A 26,532-nucleotide genomic window follows, 5' to 3' on the forward strand; every position below is an offset into this window, starting at 1 on the left:
AAAACAAAGAATTCAGAGGGGCATAACTCACTTAAGATTAAGAGTCATTCTGGACAAAAAAAAAACAGAATTGAACACTTAGCATAATTCCCAAGTAACAATTAAATTAAACCCCAAACTCATCATTGACTACATCCATCCTGCCAGGCCAGCCATCCACCTCACCTTAACCTGGCCCACCTAGACCCAATACTTGCCCTGCCCCTGCGTGGATCCTCACCAGCATCCCCTGCACATCATAGCCAACACAACTTCCCAATCCAGCAGCCCCCATTTTCCACTTGCCCCCACTTTCTCCAAGCACAGCCCCAATCTAAACTCAAAACTATTCCAACAGAATTCAGAATATCTGGGCAACTGGTCATTTAAAATAGGCATTGTGAAAAATTTACCATTGAAGCTTTATTGTCATGCTTGAATCAAATTAATTTTGCTTCTGACTTGAAACCATCCCTCATCCTTTGTTTTGGAGGCCATTATATTTCTGAGAAGTACTTGGCCATCTTTGCAATTCTTTTTTATGGAAAAATTGTTAACTTTAAATTTCATGGTTAAAAGCATGGTGTATCCCAGGGTTAAAGATAATCCTATGCTGCTAGATCGAGTGAATCCCGAGAAAAGTATAAAGGCAGTCGGAGTATACTTAAGGGGGAAATCAGGAGGGCAAAAAGGGGACATGGGAAAGATTTGGCAAATAGGGTTAAGGATACCCAAGACCCAATATACCACGACAATGAACAACCAGAACTGGCAATCGGAAGCAGCAGGAACAGAACCAAATACATTCCAGAACACAGTTGCACAGCGCTTCACAGGAGGCTCCAAAGCACTGAAATGTCACCTAGACAGGGGGCGAAACATCTGGAAATCAACTTCCTGGCTCGGTGAACATACCCACAACAGGGTTAAGGAGTATCAAAAGGGATTCCACAAATACATAAATGTCAAAAGGACATAGGGAGAGTACAGGGCACTTAAAGATCAGCAACGCCACCCATGTGTGGCATGGCAGGAGATGGGATGTATACTAACTGAGTATTTTGCATCAGTGTTCACTGTGAGGAAGGATACAGAAGAGAGAGAATGTGGGGACATAAATACTGACATCTTGAGAAATGCCCATATTACAGAAGTAGTGATGCTGGATAGCTTAAAATGCATAAGGGTGGATAAATCCCTGGGACTTGATCGGGTGTACCTGAAAACTCTTATAGAGAGCTAGAGAAGTGATTGCTGGTGCCTTTGCTAACATATTTGTATCATCAATAGCCACAGGCAAGGTGTCGCAAGACTGGAGGTTGACTAACGTGGTGCTACTATTTAAGAACGGTGTTAAGGAAAGCCAGGGAACTATACACCAGTGAGCCTGACATAAGGGCTGGGCAAGTTGTTGGAGGGAATCCTCAGAGACATGACTTACAGATATTTCGAAAGGTAAGGACAGATTGTTCCATGGTAAAGGCACTATAGACATGTGGAGGCTGTTTAAGGAACAGTTGTTGCGAGTGATGAATAAATATGTCCCTCTGAGACAGGCAAGAAAGGGTAAGATAAAGGAACCTTGGACGACAGGAGCGGTGGAGCTTCTCGTCAAAAGGAAGAAGGTAGCTTACATAAGGTGGAGGAAGCTAGGGTTAAGCTCAGCTCTAGAGGATTTCAGGCAGGCGAGGAAGGAGCTCAAAAATGGTCTGAGGAGATCCAGGAGAGGGCACGAGAAAGGCTTGGCAGAATGGATTAGGGAGAACATAAAGGCACTTTACACTTATGTGAGGAATAAGAGAATGGTCAAAGAAAGAGTAGGGCCGATCAGGAAAAGCATAGGGAACTTGTGTGTGGAGTCTGAGGAGGTAGGGGAAGCCCGAAATGAGTTTTTTGCTTCTGTCTTTACAAAAGAAATGAAGTTTGTAGTGAATGAAACCTTTGGAGAGCAGGTGTGCATGCTGGAATGGATAGAGATAGAGGAAGCTGATGTGCTGAAAGTTTTGTGAAACATTAAGATTGACAAGTCGCCAGGCCCAGACCAGATTTGTCCTCGGCTGCTTTGGGAAACGAGAAAAGCAATTGCTTCGCCACTTGCAAAGATTTTTGCATCCTTGCTCTCCACTGGAGTCGTACCTGAGGACTGGAGAGAGGCAAATGTAATTCCTCTCTTCAAGAAAGGAAATAGGGAAATCCCTACAATTACAGACCAGTCAGTCTCACGTCTGTCGTCTGCAAGGTGTTAGAAAGGATTCGGAGGGATAGGATTTATGACCATCTGGAAGAGCATGGCTGGATTAAATGCAGTCAACACGGCTTTGTGAGGGGCAGGTCACGCCTCACAAACCTTATCGAGTTCTTTGACGATGTGACTAGAAAAGTTGATGAGCGTCGAGCTGTGGATGTGGTGTATATGGACTTCAGCAAGGCATTTGATAAGGTTCCCCATGGTAGGCTCATTCAGAAGGTCAGGAGGAATGGGATACAGGAGAACTTAGCTGTCTGGATACAGAATTGGCTGGCCAATAGAAGACAGCGAGTGGTAGTAGAAGGAAAATAGTCTGCCTGGAAGTCAGTGGTGAGTGGTGTTCCACAGGGCTCTGTCCCTGGGCCTCTACTGTTTGTAATTTTTATTAATGACTTGGATGAGGGGATTGAAGGATGGGTCAGCAAGTTTGCAGACGACACAAAAGTTGGAGGTGTCGTTGACAGTATAGAGGGCTGTTATAGGCTGTAGCGGAACATTGACAGGATGCAGAGATGGGCTGAGAGGTGGCAGATGGAGTTCAACCTGGACAAATGGGAGGTGATGCATTTTGGAAGGTCGAATTTGAAAGCTGAGTACAGGATTAAGGATAGGATTCTTGGCAGTGTGGAGGAACAGAGGGATCTTGGTGTGGAGGAACAGAGGGATCTTGGTGTGCAGGTACATAGATCCCTTAAAATGGCCACCCAAGTGGACAGGGTTGTTAAGAAAGCATATGGTGTTTTGGCTTTCATTAACGGTGGATTGAGTTTAAGAGTCGTGAGATCCTGTTGCAGCTCTATAAAACTTTGGTTAGACCGCACTTGGAATACTGCGTCCAGTTCTGGTCGTCCTATTATAGGAAAGATGTGGATGCTTTGGAGAGTGTTCAGAGGAGGTTTACCAGGATGCTGCCTGGACTGGAGGGCTTATCTTACGGAGAGAGAGGTTGACTGAGCTCGGACTTCTTTCATTGGAGAAAAGGAGGATGAGAGGGGACCTAATTGAAGTATACAAGATATTGAGAGGCATAGAGAGAGTCAATAGCCAGAGACTATTTCCCAGGGCAGAAACGGCTAACACGAAGGGTCATAGTTTTAAGCTGGTTGGAGGAAAGTATAGAGAGGATGTCAGAGGTGGGTTCTTTACAGAGAGTTGTGAGAGCATGGAATGCATTGCCAGCAGCAGTTGTGGAAGCGAGGTCATTGGGGATATTTAAGAGACTGCTGGACATGCATATGGTCACAGAAATTTGAGGGTGCATACATGAGGATCAATGGTCGGCACAACATTGTGGGCTGGAGGGCCTGTTCTGTGCTGTATTGTTCTATGTTCTAGATTAGGGATAGTCAACGTGGCTTTGAGCATGGGAAATCGTGTTTCACTAACTTGAGTTTTTTGAAGTTGTAATGAAGGGGATTGGTAACGGCAGAGAGGTGGATGTGATCTTATGGACTTCAGTAAAGCTTTCGACAAGGTTCTTCATAGTAGATCACATGTAACACAGGGAGAAGTAGATATGTGGATCCAGAACTGGCTCGAAGATAGAAGACATAGGGTAGTGGTGGCGGGTTGCTTGTCAGACTGGAGGCCTGTGACCAGCGATGTATGACAAGGATTGGTTCTGGGTTTGCTGCTTTTTGTCATTTATATAAATAACTTGGATGTGAACAAAGGAGATATTGTTAATAAGTTTGCAGATGACACCAAAACTGAATGTGTACTGGACAGTGAAGAAGGGTGCCTCAAAAATATAACAGGATCTTGGTTAGATGGGCCAATAGCCAAGGAGTGGCTGATGGAGTTTAATTTATATAAATGTGAGGTGCTGCATTTTTGAAAGACAAATCAGGGTAGGACTTCAACACTTAATTGTAAGTGTTGGTGAAAAAAGAGACCTTGAGTGCAGATTCATAGATACTTGAAAGTGGAGTCGCAGGTAGGTGGGATAGTGATGACAGCGTATGGTATGCTTGCCTTCATTGGTCAGTGCATTGAGTATATGAGTTAGGAGGTCATATTGTGGCTGTACAGGGCATTGGTTTGGGCACTTTTGGAATATTATGTGCAATTTTGGTCTCCCTGCTATAGGAAGCATGTTGTGAAACTTGAAACGGATCAGAAAAGATTTACAAGAATGTTGCCAGGGTGGAAGGTTTGAGCTATAGGGATAGACTAACGAGGCTTGGCAATTTTCCCTGGAGTGTCAGAGGCTGGGGGATGACCTTAGAGGTTTATAAAATCATGAGGAGCATGGACTCGGTTCATAGATAAGGACTGTTCCCCGAGTGGGGGAGTCCAAAGCTAGAGGGCACAAGTTTAGAGGTGTATTATGGATTGGGCCACACCCCTTCAAAACATTTCTAGAAGGTAGTCCAGACCCTAACTTTTCCAGTTATTTTAAGCAGGTGTAGGGTGGATACTCCAGGAATGATGCAGCTGGCCCAACTACTCCGTTTTAAACAAAACAGAATTTATTTATACACGAAGAAAAGAAAACCAAATTTAGAACAAGCTAACTATTTGAAAACCCAACTGACATGAAAATGCAACTTAACCATGAGCTGTTCTAAATATCTGCAACATCCCAGAAACACCCCTTGGCAAAAAAGGTAAATTCAAACACAGATTCTTAGAGGAGAGGGATTGCAGAGAGAATGAAGATCAGCATGCAGCTTTGGGTCCAGCAGCCTCAAAAACTGACTGCTTGCTAAAACCAAACCAAACCATGAACTGGGAGATCTGACCACTCCCCTTTCATTGTACAAGTGTTTGAAAAGAACGACAAAAGCCTTCTCAAATAGATATTTCCAGACACATCGGAATTTCTACCTTTACGACCCCTTTTGAAAAAAACCAAGGGCACTTTAACCTTGTTCAAGGATCGGTATTGTCACAGGTGAGAGGGAAAAGATTTGAAAGGGACCTAAGGGGCAGTTTTTTCACACAGAGGGTGGTGCATGACTGCAATGAGCTGATCCGAAAATGTGAACCTTTCCCCCTGCACCAGCTGCTCCCATCAGGTTTCTCCAAGGTCAGCTGTAAGTTTTGTTCTTTGTTAATTTTTTTTAAGATAAACTCAGATGTCGAGAGATACTTGAAGTCAAACAGCAGAGGCACTGGACGTGCAGATTCACTGCTGGGTCAGACAGTTGTGTCGGATTCTTTCTTGTTCGAACAGCTTCCCTTGTGGTGTCCGACTTTGTCACTCTTCCTCCTTTTTAAAGTGCCGTTCTTTCGATCTTTTTTTCCCCAAAGTTCCCAAACAATGCAACAGCTTATACAAACAGTCATTGGAATTCGAGAAAATCAGCTCCAACACTGAAAATACCTCAAATAAGGAGCAGCTCTTATGACCACAAATTTTTTTCCCCAGCCTCTATCTTGGATTACCCAGAATTGTTCAAGCAATTAGGAGCCAATTGAGGTTTTGGACATGGCAAGCAAAAATAAATAAGCGGTGTTTCTTTTTGCTTTAGTGTACACAATGGAAAACGTCAAAAGAAGAGAACAATAGACCCATGCACAGTTAACCAGTGTTGTAAACTTAATACATTCTATAATATTTGTGGAAACATATTTGTATTTGTTGTAGGTCCTGTCACAATCAAAGCTAGTAAATGTTTAAACTGATACTCAATTTCTACCCACAATTTAAGTAGAAGGTTTAAGTTAATTACAATTTGTAGTGAATGTCAAAATCTTACACCACCTTTTGTCTCTGCACTAAACTGTCACATGTGCCAAGCTCCCGACGCATTGCTGATCTCCCTATAAACTCCCACTTTGACATCTGACAGCTCTTTAAGGCCAAGTGACAGTCCTGTTCCATGTACAGATCTCGCAGTGAAGAAATTAGCAAAGGCTTGTTGATAAAGCTGCGATTACACTGAGCATGGTTACAACCCCACAATTTTTGTCAACAAGGTTTCAAATTCCTGTTTGTTTGATCCTGAGTAATTATTAACAAAGAAACAGTGAAGAGGAAGCATTGCATTCAGATGAATAAAAACTAATTACTTTTCAGATTTATTTATTCCTTTATGTTATTTGGCTTTCCAAATCATGAATTGAGGCTGATTTTTCAAGTTTTGTCTAAACTCAGCTGAGGCAGTGATTTACTTGCACTTGATAGAAAGCTGTTGGCAGAGATCCTATGGAACTCCAGTTCATTGCTCCTGGGAAAGTGAAAGCTTCTCCTTGATGCACAATGATCTATTAAGTATGGCATGATTACAGTCAATCTGCCACCATAAACTATCAATTTTAGATTAGATTACTTACAGTGTCGAAACAGGCCCTTCGAAGAGCAACCCACCCAGACCCATTCCCCTACATTTACCCCTTCACCTAACACTACGGGCAATTTAACATGGCCAATTCACCTAACCTGCACATCTTTGGACTGTGAGAGGAACCCAGAGCACCCGGAGGATACCAGACAGACAGAGGGAGAATGTGCAAACTCCACACAGACAGTTGCCCAAGGCGGGAATTGAACCCGGGTCTCTGGCGCTGTGAGGCAGCAGTGCTAACCACTGTGCCACCATGCTTGATGAGAAAATAAGTGGTAGATGGAGTTTAATTTAGATAAATGCGAGGTGCTGCATTTTAGAAAAGCAGATTAGAGCAGGACTTATACTCTTATTGATAAGGTCCTCGGGAGTGTTGCTGAACAGAAAGAACTTGGAGTGCAGGTTCATAGTCCCTTGAAAGTAGAGTCGCAGGTAGATTGGATAGTGAAGGTGTTGGATATGCTTTCCTTTATTGGTCAGAGCATGGAGTATAGGAGTTGGGAAGTCATATTGCAGCTGTACAGGACATTGATTTGGCCACTTATAGAATATTGCATGCATTTCTGGTCTCCCTCCTATAGGAAGGATGTTGTGAAACTTGAAAGGGTTCAGAAAAGATTTACAAGGATATTGCCAGGGTTGGAGGATTTGAGCTATAGGTACAGGAGGAATAGGCTGGGCCTGTTTTCCCTGGAGCGTCAGAGGCTATGGGGTGACCTCATGTTTATAAAATCATGAGCGGCATTGACAGGGTAAATAGAGCAGGTATTTTCCCTGGGTTGGGTGAATCCAAAACAAGAGGGCCTAGGTTTAGGGTGAGAGGGGAAAAGACATAAAAGGGAGCTAAGGGGCAACATTTTCACACAGAGGGTGGTGCCTGTATGGAATGAGCTGCCAGTGGAAGTGGTGGAGGCTAGTACAATTACAATATTTAAAAAGCATCTGGATGGGTATATGAATAGGAAGGGTTTGGAGGGATATGGGCCAAGTGTTCACAAATGGGACGAGATTAGGTTAGGATATCTGGTCGGCATGAGTGAGTTGGACAAAGGGTCTTTTTATGCTGTACATCGGTATGACTCTATGTATGTGTAATGAAAAATGTCTGGTAATGATACAATCAAGATTGCATTCAGATCGATAGCATGGCTTCAGGCTGCCTTCAATCTGTCATAAAAAAGCTTTATGTGGAAGACAACCATTAACAACAGGAAAGGATAGTATGAAAACAGATTTTTTTTCAAGGGTACAAATATTTCATAAGTATTGACAATAGCACATCACAATCACAAACTGGCAAAGCATTTTATTAAAAAGGATGAATTTGATGATGTTCATCAAGCCTCCTGGATTTGCAAAGGAATGCATTATTGCATGTTTACCCAAAACTAAGAAAGCATTTTCTTTTGGTCTGAATCAGCAAATCATGTGCTTCTAACAGTCTTTCTTGATGAGAACCCAGTTAGAAAACAGAATTATTGAAAGATAAATAGATCCACCAACCTCGATTTAGTTAGTATGAGACCACACTATCAAATTCCATACTTATTTAGTTACAACTGCTTTCTTTTTATTCATGAATAAGGGCATCACTGGTGAGATGAGCATTTATGCCTGTCATTAATTGCTTCTGAGGAAGTGGTCATGAGCTGTTTTCTTAAGTCACTGATACTACAATGCTGGTAGGAAGGGAATTGCAAGATTTTGACCTTGTGACAGTGAGGAAACAGCAATGTAGTTCCAAACGAATATCAAGTGTGATTTGAGCAGAACTTGCAAGTGATGGCACTCCAATGCACCTGCTGTCCGAGATTTTCTGGGTGATCAAGGTTCCAAGTTTGGATGGTGACAGCTGAAGGTAACAGCTGAACAGAAGTAATCCAACTTACTTATGTTTCACTTGAAATGTTATGATCTAAAACATAGGATACACGAACACCAGCTAGCCACAAAAAGTCACGACCCTCTTTCCCTCGTAGCCCTACACACGGAGGAAAAAAAACCCACCATTTCGACTGAGACAACACATCTATCCTGGGACAGGCTAAGCAAAGACATGCCAGAGAATTCCTAGAGGCCTGGCACTCCAACCACAATGCCATAAACAAACACATAGATCTAGATACCATCTATCAACCTCTCAGAAAGCGAACAGGAAATGACATCACCACAAACCCCAGGAACCCCATCCTGGACAAACATATAAATAGAAAGCAGGAGACAACAGCTTTGCTTCACTTGCAGGTCGCCACTGATGATGTTACCTAGCCAGGTAATGAAACGTTTGGATATCAAACCTACAGCTCAGCGAGCAAACCTACAGCCTAGATCTAAAACAAAGACACATATAGCGTACAAATGTGATGCTCATTTAAAAATCTAATTTTATATTTAATACAGCAATATTTAACATTTTACTTAGAGTTTTCTATCAGCTTCAAAATCAAAGACAATTTAGTACCAAATGAGCAATAGTGTTTTCATTACAAAGGTTTGAGTTTACTCGGGAAGCTTGTGACAAACTGGACACCTATCAAAAGGCAAATCAGTTTCATTAATTATGTTTACTTTCATTTCCAAAGCTTTTAACACTACTGACATATGCTCAGTTATTATGTCAGATAATTCAGCCGAAGAGCAGCTCCAGTCATTTATTGCAATAAATATCTAGAGACTATATTTGAATGGTTGTATTATCTGAACTAAAGCAATTAATTAAAGCTAGCCACAGAACCATTGAAATTGACATTTTATGCAAGTATTTTTAGAAAAGGACAAGAGAAGTAACTTCACAGTTCCCTACCAGTATCTACAACACAATCCCAAACTATCCTATGAAATTATCACGCATTTGAATTTGTTAAAGATGGGCATAGTATTTTCCAGAGTACATAATTACTAGATTTATTGCACAAATGATTTCAGCCTTCAATGGCTGTCTGGGATGCACAACAGTACAAAGCTAAATGCCAAGGGGCACCTCTAAACAGTCAATATGACGGCCTGCAGAATTAAAATAGTCATTGAATTAACTGCAAAGCGAATACTGACTGGTTTCCTTGTGGAGCCATCACTCTTCCAACAAAAATTGCCATTGAAGTTTGGTTATACCGCTTTAATAAAAAGTAATGAAAGTTGCTCATGCTCTGGCAACTCCCTTTAAATGATACACAAAACTGATCTTGGAAAGGGCACATTGTTCTAAGTTGGATTGAGGCTGGCACTTCATCTCCAAAAGGCCACAACACTGTCATGGTGTGTACTAAGTTAATATCAACGATTACATCTGTACAGTTTTTGTTAAACCAGACAATGTTAACACATTGTAGTTCTGCTCAATGAGAATTCAAGAATGCAACAGACTTACCATCGATCCGACTAACGAGTTCCTGCAATGCTTTGACTTTCCTCTGAATCCCTGGTTGTGCAAAAGTGTAGTTGTCCTTGAAAACAAAATTTTCAATAAGAGACATGATTGAGATGTACTTACTGAAAGTCAACACAGACAAACATTTTTATATACAACAAAAACTTGGACTTCTATAGCTTTTGTCATATGGAAGACACATTCAAAGCAGATGACAATGGAACAAAATGTTATTGATCAGGAAATGTAAAACAAAATGTCCAAAATACGGTCACAATTTTAAACATGTTGCTTCCAAAGAAAGAGAAGGCAATGACAAGGAGAACAAGGTTTCAAAGATTTTCAATATTGTCATGATAATGATACACTATGGACAACCAATTTTCAATTTTGATCATTTGATTCAAATAACAGAGATCTTTCATGGACTAAAATAAATTTAAACTGACAAATACTGATCTAAAATGGATGCAGCAATCACCAGACCACCAATGAGGAAAGCACCAGGAATAAATGTGGAATAAAAAAAAGACTATTTGAGCCAAAATTATCATTTTATCCAAAGATACTAAAAACAGTGTTAATAGACAGGTGTCAAGAAACTGCTATCTCATGTTTCAATTTGAATGTACCTGATAAATTAGAGAGATTGGGCACAAAGTGGATAAATCCCCAGGACCCGATCAGGTGTACCCCAGAACACTGTGGGAAGCTCGAGAAGTGATTGCTGGCCCTCTTGCAGAGATATTTGTATCATCGATAGTCACAGGTGAGGTGTCGGAAGACTGGAGGTTGGCTAACGTGGTACCACTGTTTAAGGAGGGTGGTAAAGACAAGCCAGGGAACTATAGATCAGTGAGCCTGACCTCAGTGGTGGGCAAGTTGTTGGAGGGAACCCTGAGGGACAGGATATACATGTATTTGGAAAGGCAAGGACTGATTAGGGATAGTTAACATGGCTTTGTGCGTGGGAAATCATGTCCCACAAGCTGGATTGAGTTTTTTGAGCAAGGAACAAACAGGATTGATGAGGGCAGAGCGGTAGATGTGATCTATATGGACTTCAGTAAGACGTTCGACAAGGTTCCCCATGGGAAACTGGTTAGCAAGATTAGATCTCACGGAATAGAGAGAACTAACCATTTGGATACAGAACTGGCTCAAAGGTAGAAGACAGAAGGTGGTGGTGGAGGGCTGTTTTTCAGACTGGAGGCCTGTGACCAGTGGAGTGCCACAAGGATTGGTGCTGGGCCCTCTACTTTTTGTCATTTACATAAATGGTTTGGATGCGAGCATAAAAGAGGGACAGCTAGTAAGTTTGCAGATGACACCAAAATTGGAGGTGTAGTGGACAACGAAGAGGGTCACCTCAGATTACAACAGTGTCTTGACCAAATGGGCCAATGGGCTGAGAAGTGGCAGATGGAGTTTAATTCAGATAATTGCAAGGTGCTGCATTTTGGGAAGCAAATCTTAGGACTTATACACTTATTGGTAAGGACCTAGGGAGTGTTGCTGAACAAAGAGATCTTGGAGTGCAGGTTCATAGCCTCTTGAAAATGGAGTCGCAGGTAGCTAGGATAGTGAAATCGACGTTTGGTATGCTTTCCTTTATTGGTCATAGTACTGAGTGCAAGAGTTGGGAGGTCATGTTGTGGCTGTACAGGGCATTGGTTAGGCCACTGTTTGAATATTGCGTGCAATTCTGGTCTCCTTCCTATCAGAAAGATGTTGTGAAACTTGAAAGGGTTCAGAAAAGATTTACAAGGATGTTGCCAGGGTTTGAGGATTTGAGCGGTCGGGAGAGGCTGAACAGGCTGGGGCTGTTTTCCCTGGAGCGTCAGAGGTTGAGGGGTGACCTTATAGAGGTTGACAAAATTATGAGGGGCATGGATAGGGTAAGTAGGCAAAGTCTTTTCCCTGGGGTTGGGGAGTCCAGAACTAGAGGGCATAGGTTTTAGGGTGAGAGGGGAAAGATATAAAAGAGACCTGAGGGGCAACTTTTTCACGCAGAGGGTGGTACGTGTATGGAATGAGCTGCCAGAGGAAGTGGTGGAGGCTGGTACAATTCCAACATTTAAGAGGCATTTGAATGGGTATATGAATAGGAAGGGTTTGGAAGGTTATGGGGCGGGTGCTGGCAGGTGGGACTAGATTGGGTTGAGATATCTGATCAGCATGGATGGGTTGGACCGAAGGGTCTGTTTCTGCGCTGTACATCTCTATGACTCTAGTGTGGAAGTATCATATTTGGTTAAATGTAAAACTAGTTGAAGTTAAGGAGCAAATAACAAGATTTTCTTGTGTGAAAGGAAAAAAGAATTTTATTATTTTTAATACTGAAGAAAATAATATGCAACATTCACCTAGAGTATGAACATTTAAAAAAAAACAGAGTATGTTTCATAGAGATGGGAACAATGAAAGCTGTCCAGTTTAAACATCCTTAGAGTTCTTGAGGTGGTTAGACTTTGCTAGATCACATTGATGTGTATTCTCAGCTGATATGAAATCTGTTGTTATCTTTAAGTTCCGTGAAAGTTGTTGTTTCTCCAATTTGATTAGATTAGATTAGATTACTTACGGTGTGGAAACAGGCCCTTCGGCCCAACAAGTCCACACCGACCCGTCGAAGCGCAACCCACCCATACCCCTACATTTACCCCTTACCTAACACTGTGGGCAATTTAGCATGGCCAATTCACCTGACCCGCACATCTTTGGACTGTGGGAGGAAACCGGAGCACCCGGAGGAAACCCAGGCAGACACGGGGAGAACATGCAAACTCCACACAGTCAGTCGCCTGAGGCGGGAATTGAACCCAGGTCTCTGGCACTGTGCACTGATTTCAAAATACTGATGAGGAATCAGGAATTGAGAGAGATTCTAATTCTTGATATTGTCAATCTATATTTCTTTGTCTCTTTTGCTCAAAAGTCTCTGTTGAAATAGTCTGGTCCTGGTGAAATGTTGATTTTCCTCCTCCTCGGATGCTGCCTGACCTGCTGTGCTTTTCCAGCACTATTCTAATCTAGACCCTGTCCTGATGTCTCCCTATGCTGCAGGCAATGATTTATAGAGTCATAGAGATGTACACTAGAGATCAGTCACTTTGGCTCCAGAACATCATTGCAGAAGTTCTCAGGGTAGTGAAGTAGGCCCTTTCATCTTCAGCTGCATTATCATCGACTTTCCCTCATTTTGGATCACAGACTGAGATGGTTGCTGATTCTTGCAAAATGTTCAGATTCTCTACAGATACAGAAGCAGTCTGAGTTCAAGTGCAATCACATTCAGGCTTGGTTGATAAGTGGCAAGTAGCATTCAAATCACTGAATTGCCTGGCAATGACCATACAGAGAATCCAGCCATCAGTCTTTGACATTCAACAGCATTACCATTGTTGATTCCTCCATATCAGCATCCTGTGGATCACCTTTGGCTAGAGATGAACTGAACCAGCTGTAAAAATGCCATGGTTATGACAGCATGTCAAGGGCTGGCAATTCCTTGGCAACTTACTTCCCAAATCCCCAAAGCTGGTCCACCATCTTCAAGGCACAAGTCAGGAGTGTGATGGAAAACCTCCCACTTACCTAGATAAGTGGAACTCCAACAACACTTAAGGTCTCAATAGCATCAAGGATAAAGCAGCCCACTTGACTAGCACTATTCAGTTGCTCCACAAACAACACAGTGACAGCAGTGTGCCTCATCTAAAAATAGCACTGCAATAATTCATCAAGACGCCTTCAATATGCACTTTCAAATTGGTGACCTCTACCACTGAGGAGGAGGGCAACAGATGCATTGGAACACCCCACTCAAATTCTCCTCAAAGCTGCACATCATCCTGGCTTCACTGTCATTGACTTAAAATCCAGGAAATTTCTTTGTGAACAGACCTGTGTTCCCTTCACACCAAGGACTAAACCAGTTCAAGGAGGTTGGTCACCACTTTCTTCTCCAGGTCAATGAGGGAGGGGGCAATAAAAGCTGATGTAGCCAGACATACCCATATCCCATGAATGAATCAAAAAGTCACTACTTATATCATAGCATTAACACAATATACAACAATATACATATAATTCCCCTCTATCTCCAATTCTTCCAGTTATCCTTGTTCCACTACATACATTATGGCAAACTACATCAGAATATGGCTTGGTAAAATAATAAGATGAAGTCTCCTGAAACTCTCTCTGCAACAACTGCTCTGTGTGAGTAACATTCAAAGTGATCCTTGACAGTGTATTTCTCAGAAAGAAATGATCTAAGACACCTTGCTGTAATAACAGCAACTGAAAGGACTACTTTGCTTTGTTAACGATTTACCTCTTTCATAACTTATGTTAGAACATTTCTAAGCCAAGGATCCAATATCTGTGAAGGCTATACAGTATAATAAAGTATTTGATTAATATTTGTTGAAATCCATCAGTGGGAATTATGTTTCAAGAAGTTCTTTTTCCCAAAACTATACATTAGTTTTGTATAATGCATTCAACCCGATATAACATTCTGAAATGCTTCACGAAAGGTAATCAAAAGGTAAATATCAACAGCATAAATATTACAAGAGATAACCAAAGTTTGGTCAAATAGATTGGCCTAATGAGATGGAGTGGCAGCAGCATCTGGGGAAAGAATTCCAGAGCTTTGGACCTAGGGAGTTAAATGTACAGGTTCTAACTGTGATCTAATAGGAGGAGGTAATACACAAGCTGCATCATTTGGAGGAAGTGACATGACAAAGCATGTTGCAGAGCTGGAGAAAATTCACTGAGTATGTTCAAAAATTATTTACCAGCCATGTCAGAACTGCTTCATTTTGTACACTCAGCTTTTGTCAAACAGACTTCATAGCCTTGAGTTCAGGATGATTCCTAAGTTACAATGAGAGTCTCATAAACACTAAACTTGTTTTCACTAGAGAAAATAATCCAACAAGTCATGATCCAGAATTAAGATGCAGCGAGGACCAGATAAAACAGATTCCAGAAACTCGTTTAATTTGGGCTGAACATAGTATAAGAGAATATAAATGCAAAGTTAATGAGCCTGAAGAAAAAGTTGAGATTATATCTCCTTCACTGATGTGAAGCAAAATTACAGAAGTAATTCATGCTGTATCAGTTAAAACCCTTTGGAAAAGAGGAAGGCGAGCGTTATAAGGGCAGGGACGCATCAAAATAATTAAGGAGAATCGAGGGCTTAGATTTAAATCATGTCTTTCAAAAAATTCAGATATATCTTGACATTTCACTGTCAAATATATACTTCAGAATCTTAGTCATTATTGCAATGTATGAAACATAGCAGCCTATTTTTGAAAAAATTTTCAAAAGCGTCACTTAATTACTAGGAACAGAATAGGAGTAGGCCATTCGGCCCATGAAGCCAGCTTCACCTTTCAATAAGATCACGACTGAACTTATTGTGGACTCAGCTCCACTTACTTTTTTATTCTTTACTGTTCAAAAATCTATCTTTGCCTGAAAAACATTCAATGAAGTTGTCTGAAGTGCTTCACCAGGCAGGGAATTCCACAGATTCACAACCCTTAGGGTGAAGAAGTTCCTCCTCAACTCAGTCCTAAACCTTCTCCCCCCTTATTTTGAGGATATGCTCTCTCGTTCTAGTTCTACTCACGAATGGAATGAACTTCCTTGCTTCCAGCTTATCTATTCCCTTCATAATTTTGTTTCTATAAGATGCCCACTCATTGTTCTAAATTTCAATGATTTTAGTTCCCATCTCCTCAATCTCTAAGGCAACGCTCTCAATTGTGGAACCTCCTGTGCATTCCCGCCAGTGCCAGTATATCCTCCCTCAAGATGACCAAAACTGCACACAGTACTCCAGATGTGAACTCACTGGCATCCAATACAACTGCAGCAAGACACATTTTTAAATGCCATCCCTCTAGCAGTGAATGAACCAAATTCCATTTGCCTTCTTAATCACCTGCAAACCAACTTTTTGTGGTTCATGCACAAGGACACCCTGGTCCCTCTGCACAGCCACATGCTGCAACTTTACACCAAGCTGTTATTCTAACCAAAATGGATGACCTCACATTTGCCAACATTGTACTCCACCTGCCAGACCCTTGCCCGCTCACTTAATCTCTCTATGTCCCTTTACGGACATTGGGCCCTCTGCACACTTTGTTCTATCACTCATTTTAGTGTCATCTGTAAACTTTGACACACTACACCTGGTCCCCAACTCTACATCATCCAAGTTATTTATAAACAATTGCAGTACCTACACTGAACACTGAGGCACACCACAAGCCGCTGATCGTCAACCAGAAAAATACCAATTTATCCCCACCCTTTACCTTCTGTTAACTAATCTTCTACCCAGGCTAATACCTTACCCATAACACCATCTACCTTTATCTTACCCAGCAGCCCTTTGGGCAGCACCATGTTGAATGCCTTCTGGAAATCCAGAGACACCACATTCACCTGTTCCCTGTTATCCACTGCATTCATAATGCCCTCAAAGAATTCCAGTAAATTGGTTAAACATGACCTGCCTTTCATGAACCCACGCTGCGTCTGCCTGATGATCTGCATTTCAGTGGTGATGATTAAAGGATACATGGTCGCCTAGACCCTGGAGAGAGACCCTTGCTCATTGTGTGAAACTTTTAGCAACTACATGAAAGAGCAGTTTAATATCTCATGAGAACAAGAGTACCTCTGGCAGTGCAGTACTGAAAGCTTCAGGACAATCTTGCTTCAGGTTTTATTAATTTTGTACTTGTACCTATCAGTAATGAAATATTAAGCTGAGAAATTAGGCATGGGAAATATGAACTAGTCTTTCCAATGCATCCAAATACTTTGAGAGCATAAAGTTTTAAATGATCAAATCTTATTTTGTTGTTCATAATCTCCAAACTTCTCTATAGACAACAAAGACTTTAAAAGGACCGGTGGAGTAACTTTTTCATGCAGTGGGTGGTGTATGTATATAATGAGCTGCCAGGTGGGTACAATTACACTATTTAAAAGGTATCTGTGAGAATATATGAACAGGAAGGGTTGAGGGAGATAAGGACCAAATGCTGGAAAATGGGATTGGGTCAGATTTAGATGTCTGGTCAACATGGAAGAGTTAAACCAGAGGAGGTCTGAGTCCATGCCACTGAGAGCTTATGTAGAACAGATCAAAATTAGAATGGAAGATTATAAATAGAATCATAGAGCATGGAAACAGACCCTTTGTCCATACTGACCAAAAGTCCAAATCTGACCTAAACCCATTTGCCAGCATTTGACCCATATCGCTCCAAATCCTTCCTATTCACATTCCCATACTCGTGCCTTTTAAATCTTGGTAATTGTACCAGCCTCCACCACTTCCTCTGGCAGCTCGTTCCATACACGCACTACCCTCTGCATGAAAAAGTTACCCCTCACATTCTTTTTAAATCTATCCCCTCTCACTTTAAACCTGTGTCCTCTAGTTTTGGACTCACCCACCCTAGGAAAAAGACCTTGGCTGATCCCCCTATCCATGCCCCGCATGATTTTATAAACGTCCATTTGAAATGATAAATCATTTTTCACAACCTTGTGGCGTTCAAGTGCTTTGTAGACAATGAAGAACTACAGAAGTCAGTCACCGTTGTAGTGTAAAAGACTGAACAACCAATTTGCACACAGCAAGTTTCCATGACAAGCCTAAGCATGGAAAACTTCTGGACAACTAACAGGCTTCCAGAATTTATAGATTCAGAGGACTATTGGTCTTATTTTTTCAAAAGGAGACAATAGCGTAGACAAAAATAAAAGCACTTATCTGGAATACAAAGAACAATTTCCAGACAGCTGCCCAGTTGAGATGTTTGTGATTTGTTCATAATGCATATTATTTTGATAGACAAATTTCAAAGATTTTCATTACCCTAAATATCTCTGCTTTTGGCAGGTCAGTTTGACAGTAAAACAAACTATTGCACTTCTGCAGACAGAATGCCATTGCACCTTGACATACAGTCATGCAAATGAAAGGGCTTTCAAAATGTTGCCAAATCATGTTAACATACATAGAGCATTCTATAGGAAGATTGCCAGAAAGACGTCTAATTAAGCGCTTCATGGGGTAAAATTAATTATAAATATGTCCAATTTGCTTAGTAATCATCAACCATTTATGGTAAAAATGGAGTAGCAGAGAGCAACAAAAAGTCTGAATCGGAGTATGGACGGCTTATCGTTTGCAATTTTAAATCAGAGACAATGTGTTCAGATACTTCATTACATGCCCCGGTGCTTACAATTGCTTTCTAAAACAGTTCGAACCAAACACAGAACCTTTCTGCCATTCTAACCCTCAATTCATGAGTGCATAAAAGTTGATTTAGAATAAAAGGCAATGTTGCAAACAAATAACTGTGATAACTAGTTTTTATCATTAAGCTACTGAATGATGGCTGCTTTCTGGTTAACTTCACAACAAAGTTCAATTTAAAATGTGTCATTCTTAGGGTTCACTTTCAATTAATGTAGAGTAGTAACATGGGGAATAATTCAATTACTTTTGAACTTGATTCATATGACAAATCAGTGAACCTATTAATGGGGAGGCAATGACCTTGTGCTATTATTACTGGGTTGCTAATCCAGAGACCCATGTAATTGGTTCTGGAGACCTGGGTTCAAAGCCTGCCACAGCAGATGGTGGAATTACAATTCAATAAGCAAAAAAGAAAATCTGGAATTAAAAGTCTAATGATGACACTGAAACGGTTATTGATTGTCAGAAAAGCCAATCTGGTCCACTCATGCCCTTCACAGAAGGAAACAGCCATCTTTACCTATTCTGGCCTATATGCGACTCCACACCTACAGCAATGTGGTTGACTTTTAACAGCCGTCTGGACAATTAGGGATGCGGAACAAATGCTAATCCTAGCTAGTGATGCCTTCATCCCAAAAATGATTAAGAAGAGTTAAGCATTTAATCCAAGTTCGCAATACTACAATTAGGCAAATAGACAATCCCATATTTTGGGTCAAAAATGACAGTGCATTGATTGAAGTGACACATTGCCCAGTCTTTCTTCAACATTGCTTTTCTCCTTTTTGCAATGTTGAAGAAAAAAATAAAGAACATGTCACTCAATCCTGTATATTTGCAGTGATGGAGGCCGGTAATGACAGGTAGAAGATCAGAGACATGGGGTGGACAGCAAATGTCGCATAGTCAGAAATGGCCTCATCCCATAAATTAATTTTTAAAAAACCAAAATGCAAATATATAAAGCAGTGAGCTGCTGGTTTACTACAAGACAGCAACAGACAATAAACATGGCATTCTGTTCCCCTTAAGACTTTAAGGCATTATTACAGTTGCATCATTCGTCCAAATAACATTTCACTCACTGTACTTCTGACAAAGTTGGGAGCAGTTCAACAGTTCACCTAACGCCATATATAATTCCACCTCCCTTAAACTTGAGGTTATCTGCGACATCCTTAGTGTAGAAACTTCTGCTTACATTATTCCCATGCGTTTTCAACATACCCTGCATCCCAGCTAATCAAAGGCTAAATTCTCAACCATGCTTCGAATATCTTCATCACCTTAACTTTCTTTCTTTCCCTCCCTCTGTAATCCCCTCCAGCCTACCGAACTGTGCCCTCTAATTCTGGCCTCCAAAGCAGCCCACTTGCAAATACACCACTGATGACCATGTCTTCAGCTGTTAAACATTCAAGTGCATTGGACCTTTTTTCCTTAAACCTTTCTTTCTCTCTTCTCTGCTGTTTTCAGACATTTCTGCAATTCTATCTTCTTTCATACTCAATATCAACATTTGCTTCACAAGATTCCTGTGGAGTTCTTTCAGACCTTACATTGTGTTAAAGGTGCTAGATATGTAGAAACTGTGATACTGACATTTAATTTATTCTAAGAACATTAGAGCCAAGTCTAAACAGAATGAAAACCACATTTCCTCAAAAAATAATTTTATTTTCATGAAGCTGTGGAAGATTACATGTGCTGTTAACTATTTCCTCAATTTGCACCTGTTAATGTTCTTTTTTCTTCAGTTTCAAAGGTCCTAGCTTGAGTGTCCTTGCTCTCGAGTCGCTGAAGTTTAAAAGGTAGGGTTACTGGATGGTATTGACCTTCAGTATAAAGGATTTGAATTCTGGAGTAAAAGCTCACAATTATGTAAAGTCCAGTCAAAACCATCTGGAATAGTGTGTGCAAACCTGGTCTCCTTACTCAAGAAACAAGATACTTCTGTAGGTGGAGTATAATAAAGATTTACCAAACAAATTCCTGGGATGGAGCAATTGTATTTTGCGGAAAGATTAAGCAGACTGGGCTTATATTCTCCAGAGTTTAAGGGAATGAAAAGTGATCTCATTTAAAGATTTTAAAAATTCTTAAAGGACTGGCAGGGTAGATGCAGGAAAGGTGTTTCCACCCATTGGGGTCTAGAAACATGGGACAAAGTCTGGAAATAAGAGACAAGCCATTTAGATCAGAGGAGCAAGGGAATTTCTGCATTCAGAAGACGGCAAACCTTTGGAAGTCTCGACCCAGCCAGCTGTGGAGGCTCAGTTGATAAGCATGTTTGAGAATGAAATCAACAGATTTCTACATATTTAAAACCTATCATGTCACAGATAGGTTCAATTTATCTTCAAAATCAGGATCACCACATTTTGCGAAATTTGCACATGATTTATTCTGGAGTAATTTTTATTCCTACAATGAAAGTCTTAATTTTGAAAATGGAATCTAATCTCACAATGATTAGGCCATCTAGAATAGCTTTAATGCCAAATTTTACACAACATTTCACTTTCACTCTAATCATTTTAAACCCTGTTGTATAGTAAGGTAGATATTGCAGCAGCTGAAAAATGTGTTGTTGGAAAAGCGCAGCAGGTCAGGCAGCATCCAAGGAGCAGGAGAACCAAAGTTTTGGGCATAAGCCCTGGTCTCCAGCATCTGCAGTCCTCACTTTCTCCCAGATATCGCAGCACTGCAGTTTCTTTTCATGAGAAGTCCTTACTTGTTTGCCTTTTTTAGGTAACATTTCTTCCATTATTCAGACATAATTTACCTTTCAAAAATTGTTTTCATACATGCCTGCAACCGATTTAAACCATGAACAAGCTGCCATTAAAATTTAGATAGAATTAAAATGTTTTGTTCACTTTTAACTTTTCTGTATTATGACAACTGAACCAAACATACCTGATTGAAATTATACACGTATTCACTCAAAGTACTGACTATCTTAGACGTATTTTCTGTCGAAGAACTGTGGGAAAAAATACTTTCACCCTGCCATAAAATGCATTCATTATTGCAGTGTTAAGTTGTGTGTCTTTATTATACTCCACCTACGGCAAGGAAAGGAGGAAATTGCAAAAACCTGTGCAGATATATTTGCATTATTTATAACTATGGTTGAGATGCCTGATGACGGAAGGTTGGCTAATATTGTACCTTTGGTTAAGAGAAGTTGTAAGGAGAAACTGGGGAACTATACACCTGTGAGTTGGACTTTGGTTGCAGGTAAATTGTTAGAGATCCACAAACTCCATCAACAAACACATTGACCTGGACCCAACATACCAACCACTACAGCGGACAGCTGAAACTAACAACCGGAAGCGGCAGGGACAGGCCACTATAAACACCGGAGGAAACATCAAAGAAGCGCTTCGCAGGAGGCTCTCAAGCACTGATGATGTCGCCTAGCCAGGGGACGAAACGTTTGCAACAAAAACTTCCAGCTCGGCGAACAGAACCACAACAACGAGCACCCGAGCTACAAATCTTCGCACAAACTTTGTTGGAGATTATTTTAAAAGATAAGATTTATGGACATTTAAAGAGGCAAAAATTGATTCGGGATTCTGAACATGGTTTTGTGTGAAGAAAATCATGCCTCACAAAACTTAATTGAGTTTTTTGAGGAAGTTAGCAACAAGAATGTTGAGGGCAGAGCAGTAGATGTTGTTCAAAAGGACTTTAGTAAAGCCCTCGACAAGGTTCCAAATGGTAGACCTCGCAAAGGTAGGTCAAATACGATTCAGGGGGAGCTTGCCAATTGGATAGACAATTAGCCTAATGGCAGCAGACAGAGTGGTAATCGAGGATTGTTTCTCGAACTGAAGGCCTGTGACTAGCGGTGTTCCACAGGGATCGGTTCTGGGTCCTCTGGTTTGTCATTTACATTAATGATTTGGACGAGAATATGGAAGACATGGTTAGTTAGTTACGGATGACACCAACGTTGGTGGAATAGTAGACAGTGAAGAAGGTTTTCTAAGATTACAAAGGGATCTTGAAAAAATGAGTCAATGGGCTGAAAAGTGGCAGATGGCGTTCAATCTGGTTAAATACCTCAATTCCAAAGAGGTATCACACTTTTGAATAACAAACAAGGGCAGGGCTTATACAATTAAAAATAGAGCCTTGGGCAGTGTAAAAAGAGAGACCTAGGGATTCAGATACATGATTCTTTGAAGTTTGCATCACATATAGGCAGGATGGTTAGGAAGGCATTTGGCATGCTGATCTTTATTACTCAGTCCTTTGAGTATGGGGAAGTCTGTTGATGTTGTACAGACATTGTTGAGGTTGTACAAGATATTGGGGAGGTCTCTTCTGGAATACTGCTTCCAGTTCAGGTCACCCAGTTATAGGAAGGGTTTGAGAGTCATAGAGATGTACAGCACAGAAACAGACTCTTCGGTCCAACTTGCCCACGCCAAACAGATATCCTAAACAATCTCGTCCCGTTTGCCAGCACATGGCCCACACCCTCTAAGGAGAAAGTGGGGACTGCAGATGCTGGAGATCAGAGTCAAGTATGTCATGCTGGAAAAGCAAAGCAGGTCAGGCAGCATCCAGGGAGCAGGAGAATCAACGTTTCAGGCAAGAGCTCTTCATCAGGAAGGGCTGCCCTGCTGAAGGGGTCTTGCCTGAAACATTGATTCTCCTCCTCCATTGATGCTGCCTGACCTGCTGTGCTTTTCCAGCACCACACACTCAACCCATACCCCTCTAAAACCTTCCTATTCATACATCCACCCAGACTGTAATTGTACCAGCCTCCACCACTTATTCTGGCAGCTCATCCTATACATGCACCACCCTCTATGTGAAAACTTTGCCCCTTAGATACCTTTAAAATGTTTCCCTTCTCAGTCTAAACCTATGCCTTCTAGCTCTGGGTCCACCACCACCATTTCACTCCCCCCCACCCCACCACCACTTTGTCTGTTTATCCTATCCATGCTCCTCATGATTTTATAAACCTCTATAAGGTTATCCCTCAGCCTCCGAAGCTCCAGGGAAAACGGCCTCAGCCCAGAGCTCAAAACCTTGGCAACATCCTTGTAAATCTTTTCTGAACCCTTTGAAGTTTTACAACATCATTCCAGTAGGAGGGAGACCAGAACTGCACACAATATTAAGCTGGAGAGGATTCAGAGGAAGTTTACCAGGATATTGCTGGGTATGGAAGGTTTGAGTTATAAACAACGGCTGGGACCTTTTTCACTGGGGTAGGAGGTTGAGAGGCAACCCGATACAATTTTATAAAATAATAATGAATATAGGTAAGAGTTAATGGCAGTTGTCTTTTCCCTTGGATGGAGGATTTCAAGATTAGGGGGCACATTTTGAAGGTGAAATGAGAGAGATTTAAAAAAAGACATGAGAAGCAAATGTCTTTTCACAGAGGGTGGTTCGTGTGTGGGATGAACTTCTGAGAAAGTGGTCAAAGCGACTAAAATTATAATGTTTAAAATATATTTGGATACGTATATGAATAGGAAAGGTTGGGAGGGGTAGGGGCCAAGAACAGGTAGATGGGACTAATTTAGTTTGGGATTATGGTCAGAATGGACTGGTTGGACCAAAGGATCTAGATTTCCATGCTATATGACTCTATGCATAATATAAATACAGTTTGAGAAGATAGTATTCAAGCCAGATGCTCTACAACACTGTACGAGACAAAAATCATTTGCTGTCCTATGAACCAAAACAGTTAAAGCAACTACTTTTGCCTGGTGAAGCTATTTCTCTCTCTTGCACAGACTGAAACTAAGGAAGTTTTAATTTTAATTAAATGAAGCTGTCAATCACAGAAAATTTAAATGCATGGATTGCCTGATGGATAGCAGCCAAGCCATCAATGTTCCTTTAAGACAAGTATTCTTTCTATTCAGAACCAAATTGTGAATACATTACATTAACTACAATAAGAGGGTATGTAGGTATTTGTAAAAGAAAATGTGTATTCATATATTCCTGTTCAAAACCACATTACAGAAAGGACATAATTGCTCAAGAGAGTGTACACAGGAGATTTACTATCATGTTGTCAGGGCTTGAAAAATGAAGGCATGAGGAAAAATTGGATAGGCTAGGATTGTTTTCCTTGGAACAGACGATACTGAGCAGTGACTTAATTGAGGTATATAAAATAACAAGGGGTTTGGATAGAGTGGACAGGGAAAATCTGCTTCCCTTCATGGAGTGGTCAATTAGCAGAAGGCACATATTTATGATGATTGGTCGAAGGATTAGAGAAAATTTAAGCAAAAACTGTTTCGCACAAATGATGGTGAGTATTAAGAATTCACTGCCCAGTTTGGTGACTGAGGCAGAAACCCTCAACTCATTAAAAGGAACCTATAACTGCAACTAAAACTTCATAACCTTTAAGGCTGTGAACCAGGTGCTGCTAAGTGGTATTAAGATGGGCAGTTAATTTACTTTGAATACAGAAATGATGGACCAAACTGCCTCCTTTCTGTGCTGTAATTTTTTATAATTCTAACCACTGGAAATTACAAATTACTTCACAGCCAATGAACTACATGTCAAAATAACTACTTGCAACATGGGAAACATTATGGGCTCAGAAAACTCCCACAAACAGCAAACTGACAATAATCTGATTTATTTGTGATGTTGATCAGGGGATAAACACTGAGCAGTAAACTGTGGATAACATGTGTTCATCTTCAAAATAGCATATTCAGATCTTTTACATCCACCTGACTGAATTTCACAACACAGCATCTCTGACAGGGCAATATTCCCCAAGTGACTGTCTTCCGTCCATCATCCTTGACTTTTGTATTTGAACCTGGGATCTGATGATTGAGACATGAGTATGCTATTAATTTGCCACAAATAAAATCTACATGTAGAAACAACTGATAATTCAGCAATCAAATGTGTACAGATTTGATCACTGACTTGAGCTTCAAGTCTTCCTGTACATTTTATAAGGGAGTAGGGTCTAGGGAAAGGGAGAAATAGGACAAGAGAACCTCTAAATCACAGCTCAACTATTGTGATGTTTTTTCACAAATTTAGTAGCATCACAAACAAGACCTAGGGAAAATCACTCAAGTGATACAGCTAGAGGACTGTCAGCCACAGTGCAACAAATATGAAGTAATCAGCATGCTGACAAGCTAGAAAAGTTATCTCAAAGATATACTAATCAAATAGAAGAGAATAGACTAAAATACAATGAGTTTTATTTGCTAATTTCACTGCTTATTTAGCTAGCTAACATGAAACGTCATTAGATGGTAATTATTTAACATTTTGTGGAGAAAAAAATAAACAATTTGCAAATGAAATGAGAATACTTTCTTGATCAAAGTAAAATCTAATACTACATACTTGATATCCAGCCTCCTGTATATAAATAAAAATGGTGAAAAATACAGTTAAATTTAATGCAACAACCAAGATGAAAGCGAAAAAGAAAGTTGGGGGTATTAAAGGTTTTTAATGCTGATTCTGAATTTCCCATTTACTTCTCAGATTTCTACAAGGTTGCAGTTTAGAGTTGCAACCCAAATTGGTGGGATGATTGAGAAACACAAAATTGAGGACAAAATTCAAGGAATTCAAAAAGTCAGGAAATGGAGAGAAAGTTGGGTAAACAAATCTGTAGGACCTTTTTTAGTGTAACTGTTACTTCAATCTACCATAGGAAGCCAGGTGGAATCTTTGCTTGAAATCTGATCCACTAAAGATCTTCTTTGGCTAATAAGTCAAAACATTAAGTGCTATTCCCCAAGTTGTCAGCTCACCTCTCGGCAACGACCTTAAACGTTGGGTTTGTGTCCCACCTGCTCTAGACTTGTGTACTAATATCTCTGAGTAGGTTGATTGGAAAATATCTAAATTGTGATTCAGTGATAATCAGAAGCAGCATACACATGCAACTACAAACAAGTTATCAATCATAGATTGTTACGCAAGTCTTAATTCAAACGATATTATATATATATATGAAAGTGCGCTTAAGAGACAATCCAGTTAATTTTCTGGATAGCTTGTGACAGCCACAGAGACTCTTCGAACATAGAATACTGCAGTGCAGTACCAGCCCTTTGGCCCTCAATGTTGCGCCCACCTTTGAAACCAATCTGAAGCCCATCTAACCTACGCTATTCCATTATCATCCATATGTTTACCCAATGACCATTTAAATGCCCTGAAAGTAGGTGAGTCTACTATTGTTACAGGCAGGGCGTTCCACACCCTTCCTCCTAGTCCAGGAACTTTAGCCTACATGGGCAATTTCCTGCATTGGCAGAACATGGAACAC

The 26,532-nt window shown here is 40.7% G+C and overlaps 1 protein-coding gene across 6 annotated transcripts in view; it reads right to left on the reverse strand.

Annotated features, from left to right (window-relative positions):
- Positions 1–26,532, reverse strand: part of tbc1d22a (TBC1 domain family, member 22a) — a 414,172-nt gene that overhangs the window by 176,875 nt on the left and 210,765 nt on the right. For all 6 annotated transcript variants that reach the window (XM_043713710.2, XM_087999542.1, XM_043713709.2 and 3 more), the window contains one exon: positions 9,887–9,962. In XM_043713710.2, coding sequence (XP_043569645.1) covers positions 9,887–9,962 — 76 coding nt within the window. The remainder of the gene's footprint in view (positions 1–9,886; positions 9,963–26,532) is intronic.

The sequence above is a fragment of the Chiloscyllium plagiosum genome, unplaced genomic scaffold (genome assembly GCF_037043375.1).
Source record: "Chiloscyllium plagiosum isolate Xiang-an unplaced genomic scaffold, Cpla_swu_hap1 HiC_scaffold_23, whole genome shotgun sequence".
In the NCBI taxonomy this organism is placed as follows: domain Eukaryota; kingdom Metazoa; phylum Chordata; class Chondrichthyes; order Orectolobiformes; family Hemiscylliidae; genus Chiloscyllium; species Chiloscyllium plagiosum.